Genomic DNA, 18,090 nt, shown 5'->3' with positions numbered 1-18,090 from the left:
TTGATAGGAGCCAAGCACACGGTGCAGGTCCGCACGGATCACAAGAACTTGGAGTATTGGCGGACGGCTAAATTGCAAACCCAACGACACATGCGCTGGGCGGAATTCTTTGCGGATTTCGATTTCAAAATAGAATACATCCCTGGAGACTCCAATGTTATAGCAGACGCGCTGTCCCGAAAGCCTCAATACCTGGAGGAAGTAGCTCCAATCGCAGCAAAGTACATTTTCGCACCGCAGGCGTGGACGTGCGCTACCATCGCAGTCGACCTGGACGCGGTGCGACGCGCGCTGCAAGAGGATCAGTTTGCACAATCCAAGATGGAGGAGCTCCGCAGAGGGTCGCCTGACAACAATGAGTTTCAGTTGCAGGATGGACTTTTGACTCGCAAGGGCGCCCTTTACGTGCCCACCGACGAGCTTCGCGCCACGGTTTTGCAACAATTGCACGATGCCCCGAGTGCGGGCCATTTCGGCAAAGAGAAGACGATGGAGTTGGTGGCAAGGGACTTTTGGTGGCCCCAGATGAGAGGAGAGGTGGCGGACTACGTAGCCAGGTGCGATATCTGCCAGAGGTCCAAACCAGTGCATCAGAAGCAGGCGGGATTGTTAGAACCGCTGGAGACACCGCAGCAACCGTGGGAGAGGGTAGCGTTGGACTTTGTTACAGACCTGCCCAGCTCCAGAGGTAAGACGGCGGTGTTAGTGGTTGTGGACTTGTTCACCAAGATGGCGCACTTCATTCCTTGTGCCAAGGTGGCGACGGCAGAACAGACCGCAAAGCTCTTCATCGATCACGTCTTCAGAGTGCATGGACTACCGCAGTCCGTCTTGTCCGACAGGGGGCGCCAATTTGTTTCCACTTTCTGGCGGAAGCTTCTGGGTATCTTGCACGTCAAGATCAACCTGACGTCGGCGAGGCATCCACAGACCAACGGTCAAGCGGAGAGGGTCAACGCGATCATGCAGCAGTACCTACGGTGTTACGCCAACCAGCGACCCGCGGCGTGGGTGGACTACCTGCCGATGGCTGAGTTCGCCTACAACAACACGAAGCACGCATCCACCGGGGTGACGCCTTTCTTCGCGAACTATGGACGTCATCCCAGAACCTTCCCGAGCTTTACAGCACCTGAAGGGGGGGGACCTCAAAATGCCGACCAGTTTGCAGCGGAGTTGCAAGAGGTGCACGAGGAGCTGCGGAGACATTTGGAGCTGGCAAAGCAGGCGTATAAGGTGCAAGCCGACAAACACAGAAGGGCGGGGGAAGACATTCAGGTTGGGGACTGGGTATGGTTAGCAGCCCACGCGATGCCGGCCAGGTCGTTGGCCAAAAAGAAGTTAGAACACAGGCAGCTAGGACCATATCAAGTTGAGGCTAAGATCAATCCGGTGGCTTTTCGCCTAGCCCTTCCGGAGGGCTCCAGGGTGCACCCGGTCTTTCATAGGTCGGTGCTCACTCCCTACAAAGCCCCACACAGGTTTCAAGAGTCAGGAGCACCTCCAGAGCCACGTAGAAGGGCGCCTGAGAGAGGGGAGTCGCCAAGACCAGAACCTCTTAATGAGGTCACAGAGATACTGGATTCACGATGGGGGGAGGAGGGAGTTGAATATTTTCTCGCCAGGGAAGGCACTCCAGTCTCTGCAAATAGCTGGGTGCCGGGTTACGCTTTGGACGAACCCCTGTTGAAGGAGGAGTTTCATGCAATTTTTCCGCACAAACCCATGCCCGAGGAGTATTTTGATGATTGGCTTTTCACGCCCACTTTGTCGGGCAGCACGTTCGGGGGTTTCTCCTCGCCCGAGGGCTCTACGCCCAAAACAAGCCCGACCAGGGATCCCCGCCTGGGGGGGGGAGAGACAAACCCTTATTGGTGGGTGGATCAGCCAAGGGAGGTATGGAGTCAGAGGTGGATGATAGGTCCTTGGCAGGCAGCGCCAGGAGAAGCAGTGAGGGAGGAAGAGACTGTGATACCTTCAGGGGGGGAACCCGAGTTCGAACACACGTATACGGAGCTGCCAGAGGAGAAGATTGACGTGGACACCCGGTATCCTGAACCGACCCAGGAAGAACCACATTTCCCTCAACCTGCACCCAGCGACCGGGAGGGGGGAAGGGGGGGCTTCGAGGGGGGGATGGATGTCAGGGTTTCTGGGAGAAGTGAGGAGATGGCAGAGGAGACGGAAAGCGAGTGGGAGGAGGGAGAGAGAGACGAGGAAGAAGATGACGGAATTCGAAGGGAATCTATGAGCCTAAGCAGTGAGTCAGAGGATTCCCAAAAGGGAGCTAGCATGATCAGGCGAAAAGCAGGAGAAGAGAGAAGCTGTGAAAAGTCAGGGAAGGAGGGGAGAAAGCCCAGTGAAGCACAGACGCTGTCAGAGGGGTCTCAGCCGGAACGGAGTAAAGGGGGTGGAGTTGTCAGCCTCTCGGAGGGAGGAGGAACAGGAGAAAACAGAGAGAGGGGGTTGGAGCAAGGTGTTCAGCCGGAAAGGGTAGAGAGTGGAACAGGGGGCAGTATAGAGGACGAAGGAAAGGTCAAAAGCAACGTACGCGCGCCAAGTTCAAACATAGAGGCGCGCGGAAGTGGGGAAAGCTCAGAGGAGGAGCCCGGCCCCAAAGCCAGAAGGAGGGGGCAGGAGGCGGCAGAGGATTCAGCCTCAGGCGAATCCCGGAAAGAGAGAACCCAGGGGGGCAGAAAGACCCTGCGGAAAAGAAAGGAGAGGAAGAGGTGGTCTAGAGCCAGGCTATTAAGTTGGTGTGGAGGAGGGGAGGAGTCAGAGGGGGACTTCGGCGGTCTAACGTGACAGACGTACAGCCACAATGCCGAACTGTGAAAGAAGCAATTATCTTCAATAAACTTTTCCTGTAAGTAAACTACAACGGAGTAAGGTCTCTCGTGAGCTGGGACCCACCTGGGTGGCTGTGACAGCTACATTACAAGTGTTTTTGCAATCCTTCTAATGTTTTCATCTGCTTACAGTGGTCTCCAAGGAAAATTATTAATTTTTCCCACTGTGAAAATTTTGGTCTTCTTGGTCCCTGAGCTTTCCAGTCAATTTTGCCAAACAGATTAATTTGCCATTCTTCTCTGGTACGGACTTTGTCTTCTTTCCATCTCTGGGCTAGTAATATCCGTGTGGCTGTCATCATGTACATAAAAAGTCTTTTCTGTTCCTTTGGAATAAAAGGTAAAGGGACCCCTGACCATTAGGTCCAGTCGTGGCCGACTCTGGGGTTGCAGCGCTCATTTCGCTTTATTGGCCGAGGGAGCCGGCGTACAGCTTCCAGGTCATGTGGCCAGCTTGACTAAGCCACTTCTGGCGAACCAGAGCAGCACATGGAAACGCCGTTTACCTAGAGCGGTACCTATTTATCTATTTGTACTGTGTGCTTTCGAGCTGCTAGGTTGGCAGGAGTCCTTTGGAATATCAGCACCTAAAATTCCTAATAGAAAAGCCTTTGTTTAAAAAGCATTAGAAATGTTTAAACGTACATTATTAACATTTACTTAACCCAGCCTGGATTCAGTGTAATTAAAAGTACCGTGGAAATGCTAAACGCTGCATGATGTTTGCGTGCAGATGCTCTTGTAACAGTGCTGCTTTTTTCCTTTCTCTTTCCCAGAGGTGTTGTCTGCCATGTTCAGTGTCTTGCTGATTTATATCCTCATGGTTTTCCTCTTGTACGAAGCTGTTCAAAGGACCATCCACATGGACTACGAAATCAATGGGGATATTATGCTGATTACAGCAGCCATTGGGGTAGCGGTCAACCTTATGTAAGTGTTCCGTTTCCTTCTGTTGAAAGTTTGCCGCCTTCTTAGCAAGGGACTCCTGTGAAGAAAGTCCCAGAACCGCCCCACCGTTTCTCTTTTATTATTATTTAAGTTTTTATTAATACTTTTCAAGTTTAAACATTTCATTAGTTTTACAATCACTTTATCATTTCAAAATTTGACTTCCTTCCCCCTCTTTCCGCGGCTCCTTAATTTTTTTGCTTTTTAAAATATCTTCTGCATATCCAAATTCATTTAATTCACTCCTTTGCCCTTCCATTTCTTTATGCTGGTCTGTCACGTATCTCCTGTCAATCCTCTTCAATTGCCAAAAAGGGTACCAACTGGATCTCATTTGTCAGAAAGAGCCAGAAGGAAGGTTACCAGATTTTTTTCAGTGAATCCAGGGACATTTTTCAACTTCAGTAGGAATGATAGGATTTTGTAAGGGGACTGATTTGTAAATCCGGGGACTGTCCCCGGGAAACAGGGATGTCTGGTAACCTTAGCCAGAAGTCACCCCTTTCAGAAGAGAGGTTCAAAAAACCTCAGCAGCCCTCAATGTTCCCCTGCCACCACCAGGGTTTCAGAATGGACTTTCTATGAAGCTGACTAGCCTCACGACTATGGTGTAGTCAATAGGCTAGAATTAGTCCAGTTTGGAAATTTTAGGTGCCAAAATCCCAAGGGAGCAGAAAAGTTTATCTATGTATGCAACCACGGCTACATGATTGCTATTAACCCAGAGATGGAAAGAATAAAAAGTCCCTACCAGAGAAGAATGGCAGATCAAGTTGACCGAAATGGCAAAAGTGACCGGAACAATCAGAAATCAGGAAGACCAAAATTTTAATAAGGAATGGGGAAAATGTATAATCTATCTTAAAAACCATTGTAAACCGTTAAAATCGTGAGTAGGATTGGAATAATATGGTGAACTTTGAAGGTAATGGAGATGTAAAAGATTTGGATTACAGTCATACCTCGGGTTAAAGTTGCTTCAGGTTGAGCATTTTTGGGTTGCGGTCTGTGGCGACCTGGGTTTCGCCGCTCGTGCATGCGCAGACGCTCAAAATGACGTCACACGCACGTGCAGAAGCAGCTAATCGTGACCCGCGTACGTGCAGATGCGGGTTGCGTTCGCTTCAGGATGCGAACGGGCCTCCAGAACGGATCCTGTTCGCATCCAGAGGTACCGCTGTGTTATAAAAGATGCAGGAGGAAATGATTAACAATAGGACCCACAAAGGGCAGGAGGGAAGTCCTGGAGATTCTGTGGAATCCTCTTAGTCCTGTTTGGGAGCCGCGGTGCTCTGGTTTATTTTGTATTGTGGCTCTTGCCTGCTTTCCCTCTACCTTTTGTTTTTAGCGAAGTCTCCTAATTTCACCACTGCAGTGGATGCGATTGCCAGCTTCGAGGTTCTAGCATCCCCTTCTAGCTTAGAATTCCTGGTACTGGAAGTTTAGGATCAGTGCAAAATCAGAAAGAGGACGAACATTTCTCTTGGTGGGATGATTTGATCTGCCGGCCAGTGAGTCAGCGCGAGTGCGACCACCATTGCTCTCCTGGCTTCACAATCCGGTCGCTTGCTGGGTCTTTCCAAGAGGCAAGTGTGTCAGAACTCTCCCTTCTTGGTAACCACCTGCAACCCGCTTTGTTGGGAAGCCAGGAGAATGACGGTGCTCTATCTTTTGCCACCTTACTTACTGGGTGGCGCTGTGGTCTAAACCACTGAGCCTCTTGTGCAGGCATAGGCAAACTCGGCCCTCCAGATGTTTTGGGACTACAACTCCCATCATTCCTGACCACTGGTCCTGTTAGCTAGGGATGATGGGAGTTGTAGTCTGAAAACATCTGGAGGGCTGAGTTTGCCTATGCCTGCTCTTGGGCTTGCCGATTGGAATTTCAGCGGTTCGAATCCCTGTGATGAGATGAGCCCCATTGCTGTGTCCCAGCTTCTGCCAACCTAGCAGTTTGAAAGCACACCAGTGCAAGTAGATAAATAGGTACCACTGTGGCGGGAAGGTAAATGGCATTTCCATGCGCTCTGGATTCCGTCACAGTGTTCCGTTGCGCCAGAAGCGGTTCAGTCCTGCTGGCCACATGACCCAGAAAGCTGTCTGTGGACAAACGCTGGCTCCCTCGGCCTGAAAGCAAGATGAGCGCCGCGAGTCCATAGTCGCCTTTGACTGGACTTAACCATCCAGGGATCCTTTACCTTTTTTACCTTTACCTGTAGTAACAATCAAGGATATATCTACAGTAATAGCTAGTGATGGAACACCATGTTCATTCTGAGGCTGCCTTAACGTTTAAGACAAAAATGAATTTTCAAAAAGGTTTTAATATATGTGTCCAGGGGTCCTTTACCTTAGAGTGGTACCTCTGGTTAAGAACTTAATTTGTTCTGGAGATCTGTTCTTAACCTGAATCTGTTCTTAACTTGAGGTACCACTTTAGCTAATGGGGCCTCCCGCTGCTGCCGCACGATTTCTGTTCTCATCCTGAGGTAAAGTCCTTAACCCGAGGCACTACTTAGCAGAGTCTGTAACCTGAAGCGTTTGTAACCCGAAGCGTTAACCCGAGGTACCACTGTCCTAGCAGCTTGCATTTGTGGTTTGCTCTCCTCATGCTTACGAAAAGAACGAAACGTGCTAACATCTGGGGTTGGGTTTTTTGGGGTCTTCCTCCTTATCTCTGCTTTGTTCTCAACTTCTTTCCTCCTACTTTCCCTTTCAGCATGGGCTTTCTGCTGAACCAGTCTGGCCACCTGCACTCCCATTCGCATTCCCCTGCCCCTGTTCCTCCCTCCAGTTCCTCTTCTGCCACAACTCCTGGACATGGTCACGGTCACGGCAGCCTGGCAGTGAGAGCCGCCTTTGTGCATGCCCTGGGAGACCTGGTGCAAAGCATAGGCGTTCTTGTAGCTGCATACATCATTCGTTTCAAGGTAGGGCTTTTCTTTAGACTTGCAAACAAAGACACTTCTCACCTTCGGCTGGCCAGCGCTTGAACTCCACAGGAACCTGTATGTGCTCTTAACTTTTCCCCCCAGCGTGCAGGGATTTGCATGCAGAACTGTAGTTCTGCTTAGCTCAGTGGGGAAATTATTGTGGAGCTTCAGTCCCTCCCAGGAACTGCAGGGTTGGACAAATTAGGATCTGGGGGCTAGGTGCTGAGGATATTTAATTTTAAAATATTTAATTTTTAGCAGTGGGGAGTGGGAGTGTGTCAATAATAATAATAATAATAATAATAATAATATATTTATACCCCACCCATCTTGCTGGGTTTCCCCATCCACTCTGGGCAGTTCCCAACAGAATACTAAAAACACAACAAAACATCAAACATTAAAAACTTCCCAAAACAGGGCTGCCTTCAGATGTCTTCTAAAAGTCAGATAGTTGTTTATTTCCTTGGCATCTGATGGGAGGGCGTTCCACAGGGCGGGTGCCACCACCGAGAAGGCCCTCTGCCTCGTTGCCTGTGATTATGGGATATGGCAAATTTGGACAGCTTGCCTTGCTTAAATCAGCCTAGCGGCACACGAAATATCAGATTCTCTGTTCTGTATATAGAATCATAGAGTTGTAGAGTTGGAAGGGACCCCACGGATCATCTAATCCAACCCCCTGCAATGGAATCGAACCTGCTACCTTGGCGTTCCCAGCACCACGCTCTAACCAACTGAGCTGAGCGCCCCGCCCCCCTGCTACATTTTTATGGCTTAGCATGATATATGTCCTCTGGGTGCAATGCTCTGAGAGTTTGCCTAGCTTAAAAATGCTTTGCCCCATACCTGCTTACTGAAATAGGCAAGGAAAGCTCTCCTTTTTGTTTGGGAACCACAAGGAATGTCATCTGCAGTGATGAGAGGCAAGGCCTTTTTTCCTTTTGGGCCAGATCAGTGGAGCTTCTTCCAAGAGAAGCCTGTGAATGCTCAAAACAATTGATGTGTAGAAACATTGTCAACCTACTTTCAATGCATTGTAGTACTCGATACATATTTATATTTTAAAACCAGCGTAGATTTTTAAAATGTTATTTAAAAACAGTTATAAGCCACTTAATCAAAAAGATTCTCTCTCTCTTATCTCTATATGGAAATTTTTATATTTATATATTGTGTTATTAAATTATATATATATATACACACACATACATGCATACATACACACACATATTCATTATTTTATTTTTAAATTAATTATATATATATATTTATTTTGTATTTTTATGTTGTGAACTGCCCTGAGATCTGTGGATGAAGGGCAGTATACAGATTTATTTATTTGAAAAATAAATAATAACAATAGATTAAGCCATCTTAATCTGCTCCCTGCTGCAAGGCCCATTTGCACCTGGCCTGGGGAGCAGGGCCCACACTCATCCTGAATAGCTAAAAGGCTCCTGGGAGGGCACTGGGACATTGCTGGAACAACGCTTGGGTTGCGGCAACTGACTAAAATGTTTTAAATGGTTCTAATTTTGGTTCCTCCGTTTCATGTTTGTTGGGTTGGTGTCGGTTAAATGTTTAGTTGGGGTTGACGGTTATTTTAGTTTGGGTAGAACTATAAACAGTTGTTTGTTTACTGTTGTTCTTTATTGATTTGTTTGTTGCTTTTATCAGATATTTGTTTTCTAATGTTTGATGTTTTGTTGTGTTTTATAAGTTGTAAGCCGCCCAGAGTGGCTGGGGAAACCCAGCCAGATGGGTGGGATATAAATTAAAAATTATTATATTATAATTATTTATGCAGATGTAATCTTACCAGGCTTTAACCTCTTTTGTTTCAGCCAGAATACAAGATTGCGGACCCTATATGCACATATGTATTCTCAGTCCTGGTGGCTTTCACAACATTTCGGATCATCCGGGACACCGGAATAATTGTACTTGAAGGTAATGACTGAACTCCTATATTTGAGCTGCCTTTTCAAGAGCAGATAGGAGCAATGAGCAAGTGGAAGCAACAATGGCTGTACTACTTACCGTATTTTTCGCTCTATAGGATGCACTTTCCCCCCTCCAAAAATTAAGGTGAAATGTGTGTGCGTCCTATGGAGCAAATGCAGGCTCCTTGGCTTCAACGATAGCAACGCGAAGCCTCCGATGCGCAGAGGGAGCGCTCCCTCCGCGCTCCAGAGGCTTCGCGTTGCTTTCACTGAAGCCTGGAGAGCGAGAGGGGTCAGTGCCCAACGACCCCTCTTGCTCTCCAGGCTTCAGGGATAGCTGCCTGAAGCCTTTGGAGCACAGCACGAGTTCCCGCTGCGCTCCGCAGGCTTCAGGTTCCTTTCAGTGAAGCCAGGAGAGCAAGACTCTCCTGGCATCAGCAGAGAGGGAGAGCTGCGCAGCGCCCCTTCAGCCAAGCGGGAGGAGAAATGGAAGGGGCTCTGTTTCGCCTGCCGCTTCGCTGAAGGGGCGCTGAGCAGAGAGGGGGAGAATTCCCCCCCCTTGTTCTCCCCTTCTAAAACAAGGTGCGTCCTATGGCCGGGTGCGTCTTATAGAGCGAGAAATACGGTACTTTTATTTTCTAAATAACTTTCAAAATCTTGATCAATAGGTTTGAAAGATTTATGCATTTTACTGTATGTGGTTGTCTTACAAGGTGATTTCGCACTGAATCTCAGCTGGGCATCTGAGATTTGCTCAAAATCTTCGTTGATCATTTCATTTGTGCTCAGGGCTCCCCCCCCCACCCAGCCAGAACTCAGTGAAACTAAGTTCTGGCACCTCTCATGTGGGTGCCGTTGCCATGCTAAGAGAATGAGGGAGGTGTGTAAAGATGAAAGACTGCCTACCAGAGAGGAATGGCAAACTAAGCTGCTGGATTGTGCCGAAATGGCAAAATTGACTGGAAAGCACAGGAACCCAGAAGACAAAAACTTCAAGAAAGAATGGGGGAAAATTATAATTTATTTAGGAAACCGCTATAAGCAGATGAAAACATTAGCAGGATTTTAATAACACTTGTAATGTAACAAATAATATGGACAATATGGACGGAGACAAAATATAGATTCTAAAATAATATGCAGTTGAAAAATGTCAACAATAGGACCCAGGTAGGGGATGGTGGGAAGTCTTGAGATTCAGAGAAATCTCTATACAGTGGTACCGCAGGTTACAAACGCTTCTGGTTACAAACTCCGCTAACCCGGAAGTAGTTGGGTTGTGAACTTTGCCCCAGGATGGAAACGGAAAAAGCGCACTGGTGGCGCAGTGGCAACGGGAGGCCCCATTAGTGAAAGCGCACCTCAGGTTAAGAACGATTTTGGGTTAAGAATGGACCTCTGGAACAAATTAAGTTCGTAACCCGAGGTACTACTGTATATAAATATGTACCGTATTTTTCGTCCCATAGGACGCACCTACTTTTTTTTGGGGGGGGGATAAAGGAAATTTTCCCTCCCTTTATTTCCCCCCCAAAACCAGGTCGGGGAACAGTAGGATGGCGGCGCTGCGCCTCCCCGCTGTCCCCCGAGCTTGTGGGGCTGGCCGATGTCTGTCCGGCGCGCGGGGCACTCTGCTTTAGGGCGCCCCGCCCGCTGGGCGGAAGGCTGCGGACACCTGCGCGAAGCATTGGGCGTCCTCTGGAGGGCGCCCCGTGCTCCCCGCTGCCGGCTGCCGCCCGCAAGCCTTGTGCGCCCGGGGGGAGTTCCCCCGGGCACGCAAGGCTTGCAGATAGCTTCCTGGAGCCTGGAGAGCGAGAGGTGTCGGTGCACACCGACGCCTCTCGCTCTCCAGGCTTCAGCGAAAGCCTGCATTCGCCCCATAGGACGCACACACATTTCCCCTTCATTTTTGGAAGGGAAAAAGTGCGTCCTATAGGGCGAAAAATACGGTATTTCGTATTGTTATAACTTGGTATTTGTAAAATGAAATAAAAGCGATTTCAGATAATGAGGGAGGTGTTCATGGTGAGTTCTGGCACCTCTTTTTCAAGAAAAATAGCACTGGTTGTACTTCATCCAGAGGACCTAAACTTTTTGTTATGCTGTCAACTGAAACACATGTTTCTCTGGGAGATTCCACAAGTTACCAGTTATCAGCCAACAGTGTCAGAAGCTGTGCTAGCTGTTGTTGACTTATAACCCTAATAAGGCAATTCCAAATTATGCAAATGGCTCTCCCATTCTGCTTTATTGAATGTTGGTTCCCATTTATACTGCAGATTTATAATAACTCATCCATCAAATTCCTAGCCAGCTGCCACGAATTGTTTTCATCTTACGTTAACAGCTTCATGCAGGTCTTTTGCAGTCTCAGCCCAATCCTAGATTTGCCTTCTTGTGTTTACTCAGGTGTAGGGCTGTGTGATAAATCACCATATCATGGTATTGAAATCACATCCTGATAAGTGTTTCAACAAGGCAATATACCTGTAAACAAAAGATGGACACTTAACAAATTCTCAGGGCTTTTTTGAAAAAATAATCTTTATTATTTTTCTGTTTTACAATTTAGAATACTCATTTAAACATCCTTAAAGTATCAATGACTTCCCTTCTTCTCTTTCCATGGTTCATTTTGCATATCATAAATCTCTGCATATGTTACAAAAACCATACCATTCAGTATTCCATTTTTGCATCCATCAAAACTTATTTACCCTGTTGAATTTATCTTAATGCTGCCCGTGTTTTCAAGTGTACACAATTTCCCCCCATATATTCAATAAACTATTCATAATCTTCTCTAAACATACCGTATTGGCCCGAATATAAGACGCACCTTTGAAATTCCGCAGGCACTCACACCCGTTCCATTTTACCGTATGTCTGTTTTAGCAGCGACATGCGTAAAAGCCAGTTTTTGTAAGGTTGCGAATTTAAGCCGCACTTTAACTTTTCACAGTCGGATTTTGGAAAATAAAATGAAATGAGGCTTATATTCAGGCCAATACGGTATGTTCTTCTTGTTCTCTTATTCTATATGTTAAGTCTGCAAGCTGCGCATATTTTGTCAGCTTAAGTTGCCATTCTTCTTTAGTTGGGACAGCTTCCAGGGCTTGTTGAGAAAAGCCCGCTTTATAACATTATTGTAGAAGGAGCCTTGCCTCAACAAACTTTAGTTAAGATTAGCCACAGTTTAGTTTTTGAACATGATGCTAAAATGTTGCGCCTATGCCACTGGATGGGAAGGGCTACTGTGGCTTCTTCAGTGCTAAGTGAAAACTGGGCCAATTTGTCAATGGTTCCCCAAAATTGTTGAGAACCAGTGCACTACTATTTCCGAATAAATGTTATCACGTCAAAGTGACTGATAACATTTCAGTTCCTAGAAACACAGAAGATGAAATAATAATAATAATAATAATAATAATAATAATAATAATAATAATAATTTATACCCCGCCCATCTGGCTGGGCCTCCCCAGCCACTCTGGGCGGCTTCCATAGAAACCAAAAATACAGTAAAATATCACATGTTAAAAACTTCCCTGAACAGGGCTGCCTTAAGATGTCTTCTGAATGTCAGGTAGTTTTTTATCGCTTTGACATCTGCTGGAAGGGCGTTCCACAGGGCGGGCGCCACTACCGAGAAGGCCCTCTGTCTGGTTCCTTGTAGCTTTGCTTCTCGCAATGAGGGAACCGCCAGAAGGCCCTTGGCACTGGACCTCAGCATCCGGGCAGAATGATGGGGTGGAGACGCTCCTTCAGGTATACTGGACCGAGGCCATTTAGGGCTTTAAAGGTCAGCACCAACACTTTGAATTGTGCTCGGAAACATACTGGGAGCCAATGCAGGTCTTTCAAGACCGGTGTTATATGGTCTCGGCGGCCGCCCCCAGTCAGCAGTCTAGCTGCCACATTCTGGATTAGTTATAGTTTCTGAGTCACCTTCAAAGGTAGCCCCACGTAGAGTGCATTGCAGTAGTCCAAGTGGGAGATAACCAGAGCATACACCACTCTGGCGAGACAGTCCGCAGGCAGATAGGGTCTCAGCCTACGTACCAGATGGAGCTGGTAAACAGCTGCCCTGGACACAGATTTGACCTGTGCCTCCATGGACAGCTGTGAGTCCAAAATGACTCCTAGGCTGCGAACCTGGTCCTTCAGGGGCACAGCTACCCCATTCAGGACCAGGGAATCCTCCACACCTGCCCGCCTCCTGTCCCCCAAAAACAGTACTTCTGTCTTGTCAGGATTCAACCTCAACCTCTGTTAGCCGCCATCCATCCTCCAACCGCCTCCAGACACTCACACAGGACCTTCACCGCCTTCACTGGTTCTGATTTAAAAGAGAGGTAGAGCTGGGTATTATCCGCATACTGATGAACACCCAGCCCAAACCTCCAGATGATCTCTCCCAGCGGCTGCATGTAAATATTGAAAAGCATGGGGGAGAGGACAGAACCCTGAGGCACCCCACAGGTGAGAGCCCAGGGGTCTGAACACTCATCCCCCCCACCACTTTCTGAACACGGCCCAGGAGGAAGGAGCGGAACCACTGTATGACAGTGCCCCCAGCTCCCAGCCCCTCTAGACGGTCCAGAAGGATGTTATGGTCGATGGTATCAAATGCCGCTGAGAGATCCAGCAGAACTAGGAAACAGCTCCCTCCTTTGTCCCTAGCCTGCCAGAGATCATCAACCAGTGCGACCAAGGCAGTTTCAGTCCCATGATGAGGCCTGAATCCCGACTGGAAGGGATCCAAATGGTCCGCTTCTTCCAGGCGTGCCTGGAGTTGTTCAGCAACCGCTCACTCAATCACCTTGCCCAAGAATGGAAGATTTGAGACTGGGCGATAGTTGGCCATCGTGGCCGCATCGAAAGATGTTTTTTTAAGAAGCGGTTTAATAACCGCCTCTTTCAGCGGGTCTGGGAAGGCTCCCTCACGGAGGGAAGCATTCACCACCCCACGAAGCCCATCGCCCAGTCATTCCCAGCTAGCTTTTATAAGCCAGGATGGGCAAGGATCCAGGAGACAGGTGGTTGGTTTCACTCGTCCAAGCAGCCTGTCCACATCCTCGGAGGTAACAGATTGGAATTCATCCCACTCAACTTGACTAGACAAAACTCTAGCACTCTCCCGCCCCGGCCCTGCTCCCACGGTGGAGCCTACTTCTTCCCGAATCTGAGCGATTTTATCTGCAAAAAACTTTGCAAAATCATTGCAGGAGAACATGTGACCCGTACTGGGCCCCGATGTTGCAGGTGGTTCCGCTAAATTGTAAACCACCTGAAAAAGTCTCCTGCTGCTGTTTTCTGCAGATGCAATAGAGGCGGTGAAGAAATTCTTCACGAGTGTTTTCCCTTGAGGCACTTTCACAATGTGACTAAATGGCTGCTTTTTATCCTTTTTTAAATACTCTGCTCAAGTTTAATGTAACTCGGGTTAAGTACTTAATTTGTTCCAGAGGTCCGTTCTTAACCTGAATGTGTTCTTAACCTGAATCACCACTTTAGCTAATGGGGCCTCCCGCTGCCACCGCGCTGCTGGAGCACGATTTCTGTTCTCATCCTGAAGCAAATTTCTTAACCCGAGGTACTATTTCTGGGTTAGCGGAAGCGTATGTAACCTGAAGAGTATGTAACCCGAGGTACCACTGTAAACAATAATTCTAAACATCTAAAACGCATGTCCTCCTTGTAGGAGTTCCAAGGCATTTGAATGTGGATCGCATTAAAGAAGAGCTAATGAAAATTGAAGATGTGTTTTCAGTGGAAAGCCTGAATATTTGGTCATTGACTGCTGGAAAAACCATTGCCATAGTCCACTTGCAATTAGGTAAAACTGGGAAGCAGGCAGAGCTAACAGTTGTGTTAATGAAGCAGAATCATGTGATTAAATTCACTCAATAAATTAAATTTTTTTTGGGGGGGGTCATATTTGTGGTTTGTTAACTATAAATTAATTTATTGTTTCCTGTGTTCTGTTTCTAGTTCAGGGATGGGAATCTGGGGTCATTTAAATCTTGCTGGACTTCAGTTGCCATCATCCTTGACAATTGACCATTATTCCCCTGGCAGAGCCAGAGTTTCCCTCTCAGCATGTTATAGCTCCCATAATTACTCGGGGGAAGCCAATACTCTTTAAGGTGGCATCCCAGTGCTTTAGATGTTTGATGTGAAAGTAGCCTCTCTTCCCATAGCCCCTTGCCCAGAAGTGCTTTGGAGATATCTGCCATTTTCCACCCCCGCCCCAACCCACCGATACGATCGCTCTGCCCATGTTTTGGCGGTACTTACTGTGTCTTCCTTGCTTTCCAGTTCCTGGCAGTTCATCAAAGTGGGAGGAAATCCAGTCGAAGGCCAGGCGGTTGTTGCTGAGCACATTCGGAGTCTATCAATGTTCAATCCAGCTTCAGAGTTACCGGCGAGAAGAGAACAAACCGTGCGCAAGCTGCCAGAATTCCAGTGCCTAATTTTTCCACGCTTTTTTTTTCTTTTGGGAGGACTCGCTGCCTTATTCTTCTTAACCTTTGCAGCCAAAAGACCACGAAGCAATAAATGCAAGATTTGCAAACGGAACGGAATCCCTTAGGGCTGGACTAGTATTGGCAATCCTCTTGCAACAAGAAGGGTTTGGAACGGGGTCAGAATTACCCTTTCCGTGAAAACGAGTTGTAACTTTCCCTCTTGCCGTTCCTTTTGGCCAGGGTTTTCATGCCAATATCTATACATATCCAACAAATTGTTTACAGATCACGTTGTGGTTGGCGGATACCTCGTAGAGCACACTTCCTCGTTGCCATTTGTTAACTTCCAACAGTGCTTGCCTGCTTTCCTAAAGGGCGCCAAGAATTCACTACTTGAGTTTAAAAAGAGTTGCCAAGGTTGATCATGTCTGTGATCAAAAAGGTTAATGATCCCTGAACTGGTTACACCGTATTTTATCTCTCTCCAACAGCTATGGGGTTTTTTTTACTACCTTGCCTAAAACAAAAACGATGCTGCAGGTATAGCAGAACATTTTTTTATAAGTTGCCTCTCTTCATTCAAACTTGAATACATATTGAGAAGTATAGCTTTTGCAGTAACCAGTCCTGGAAATTTTAGCTTTAACCTACGATCCAAACCAGAAAAGGTCTTTTCCTGGGACAAGCTATCGGTTGTTTATCTGAAGACTTTGGGGCTGGACCCACTATGTTTGTAAAGAATAGTTGTCTCTCGTATCTTTCGGCGTAGGACTTCTACTATAGAAAAAGCATATTTAAATTTCTTTTCAAAATATATATAATTTACTTTGAGACGATTCTTATCGATCATCTTGGATATCTAACATTTTAACCTGCTTCAAGAGGCTGTTTGGTTAAGCATGAACCTTAATTCTAATGAATAAATATGTTGTAGGGGACTTTTTGTGATTGATTTGCCTCTTGCGAGAGAGGGGGGCCTTATAGAAACCACATTTAAAGCAGAGATCCAATCAGTAGATGTACTGTAGAATAGCCTGCACCAACTCTGTGCCCTGCAGATGTTGTACAGCTGCCCTAATCCTCAGCCAGCACAGAATTGTGGTCCATCTGGAGGGCACTGTGTTGGTGAAAGTTGTAGACATTCAGGAAATAAAGAGAACGAAGGCTTCACATACACTGCAGCCCCCAAAACTTACAATTGTGAGCATATGGTTTCCATTTCACCTTTGCATTTCCTCCCGATAAATATCGATTTTGCATGGTAATGTATGCTAACGTGTGCCAGTGAAATGTTAGTGATTTGGTGAACTGTACTGCCTTTTAGTCAAACAGAAGAACGCCCACTGTCTATTATTTTTTTGGTTGCCGTTCTTCTCCTAGCAGTCTAAAAGTAAAATGTTCCATTTTTTTGACCTGTGTTGAATTGCAGGCCTTCAGAACTGTTTTCCAGGCACCAAATTATTACTGGATTCTTCCTAAAACTTTTGAGTATAGAGAAGGTGAAATCAGTGGAAGGAACTGCAAGACAAGAGATGGTTCTTCTGGAGCATAGCTAATCCAAAGCCAGATACCATGAGAATTAGTGGTGTAGAAATTTATATTTTAAAAATGCCAGGGATTTGACTTCCGATTCTTTACATCTAAACAGATCTATCGGTGTGAATAAGATTGCGGTGTAACAAATACATGGTATAGTCTCTTGGAAAGGTTTGATCTTCAACTCTGAAAACCGAAGCAATCAATATTTTAAAGCTTAGCTTGCAACATTTGATTTTCCACCATAGTTTTTGTATCGCCTGTAAATAGGGCTAAAGAAGCCAAAAAAAAGAAAATAAGCCCACTTAATCCCAACAAACAACAGAAATAAGTATCAACGTTAACAATTGCCAGCATGTTTTGACCAATTGGATAGCTATTTTGCTGTTTGGAGCATAATAGTTTGAAATCTGTTCTTTTTCCTTCACAGAAGAGATACTTGTTATTGTTTTTAAGGACCAATATCTTCTCATGAAGGGTGACTTTTAAAATTAACACTTCATGAAAGCAATATGCGTAGTTATTTAACTTTAAATTATTATTCAAATACTTCATGTAAAGGAAGGATGGCTTCAGATTTTATTGGACTCTAGTGCCCATTGACAATTGGCTAAAACTGATGGAATCTGGAGTTCAACAAGATCTAGAGAGCAAGTGATTCCTTGAAAAGCAAACTCTCTCCAAGTATCTTAGGAGATGGTACACTGATGGATAAAAATATGCCCATTTGCTGGATTTTATGTCGCTTGGGACTAGCCAACTTTCCCCCCTTCTGCTCAACTCCAAGACAAAATTTCAGTATTAGAATGAGCAAACTGCACTAAATGATATCGAAATGAAGAACTGGCATATTTGGGACCCTGTTTTGATACACGACAATAGAAACACAAAGCCATATCTCAGTTTGTGAAACTTTTTGTGTATCCCTTCTTTATGACCTTTTCGGAAGTCAGGTATTTTTGCACACAAATGGATATTCATAATGGATATTTCATTAAACTGGGGTTTACAGTATACCTAATTAGAAACTGGGGGTTTGGTAGATCTGTACTGTACTTGGAGTTTTTTTTAATTGTAATTATATACTATATATTTGTTTAATGAAACAAATGTGTTGCTTTACTGTGGATTTATTAAATTGATTATTATACTGCCCACTTATGAGTTATTCTTATTACTCTTTTCTGAACTCTGAGCTCATTTTGGATTGCAGATGAGTAGATAAGTGATGGTTTTTATTTTATTTTTTTTCTTGCCTAGCCAAGAGCAGACTTTAAAGTGCCTGGGCAAATAGAGTTAAGTTTTGACCTGGCACCGAATCAGTTGTAGAGTCAGTGCCAGACATGCCTCCATAGGGAGGGCATTCCAAAGGTATCGTACCATCGCTTGGAAGTATAAACCCTGTTTC

At 46.1% G+C, this 18,090-nt stretch overlaps 1 protein-coding gene across 4 annotated transcripts in view; it reads left to right on the top strand.

Annotated features, from left to right (window-relative positions):
- The window catches only part of SLC30A4 (solute carrier family 30 member 4), a 35,250-nt gene extending 17,411 nt beyond the window's left edge, over positions 1-17,839 (top strand). For 3 of the 4 annotated variants that reach the window (XM_081839143.1, XM_081839144.1, XM_081839145.1), the window contains exons 4-8: positions 3,626-3,779; positions 6,517-6,727; positions 8,578-8,683; positions 14,381-14,515; positions 14,998-17,839. In XM_081839143.1, coding sequence (XP_081695269.1) covers positions 3,626-3,779; positions 6,517-6,727; positions 8,578-8,683; positions 14,381-14,515; positions 14,998-15,152 — 761 coding nt within the window. In that variant the 3' untranslated portion in view covers positions 15,153-17,839. Of the gene's footprint in view, positions 1-3,625; positions 3,780-6,516; positions 6,728-8,577; positions 8,684-14,380; positions 14,516-14,997 lie in introns of those variants that run through there. The other variant, XM_081839146.1, reaches the window with a different exon arrangement.
- Positions 17,840-18,090: the final 251 nt, after the last annotated feature.

This window comes from Podarcis erhardii (assembly GCF_964252035.2).
Source record: "Podarcis erhardii genome assembly, chromosome: 14".
Classification (NCBI taxonomy): Eukaryota; Metazoa; Chordata; class Lepidosauria; order Squamata; family Lacertidae; genus Podarcis; species Podarcis erhardii.
The sequence above is the reverse complement of the archived record's forward strand: the minus strand, read 5'-3'. Positions and strand labels throughout refer to the sequence as shown.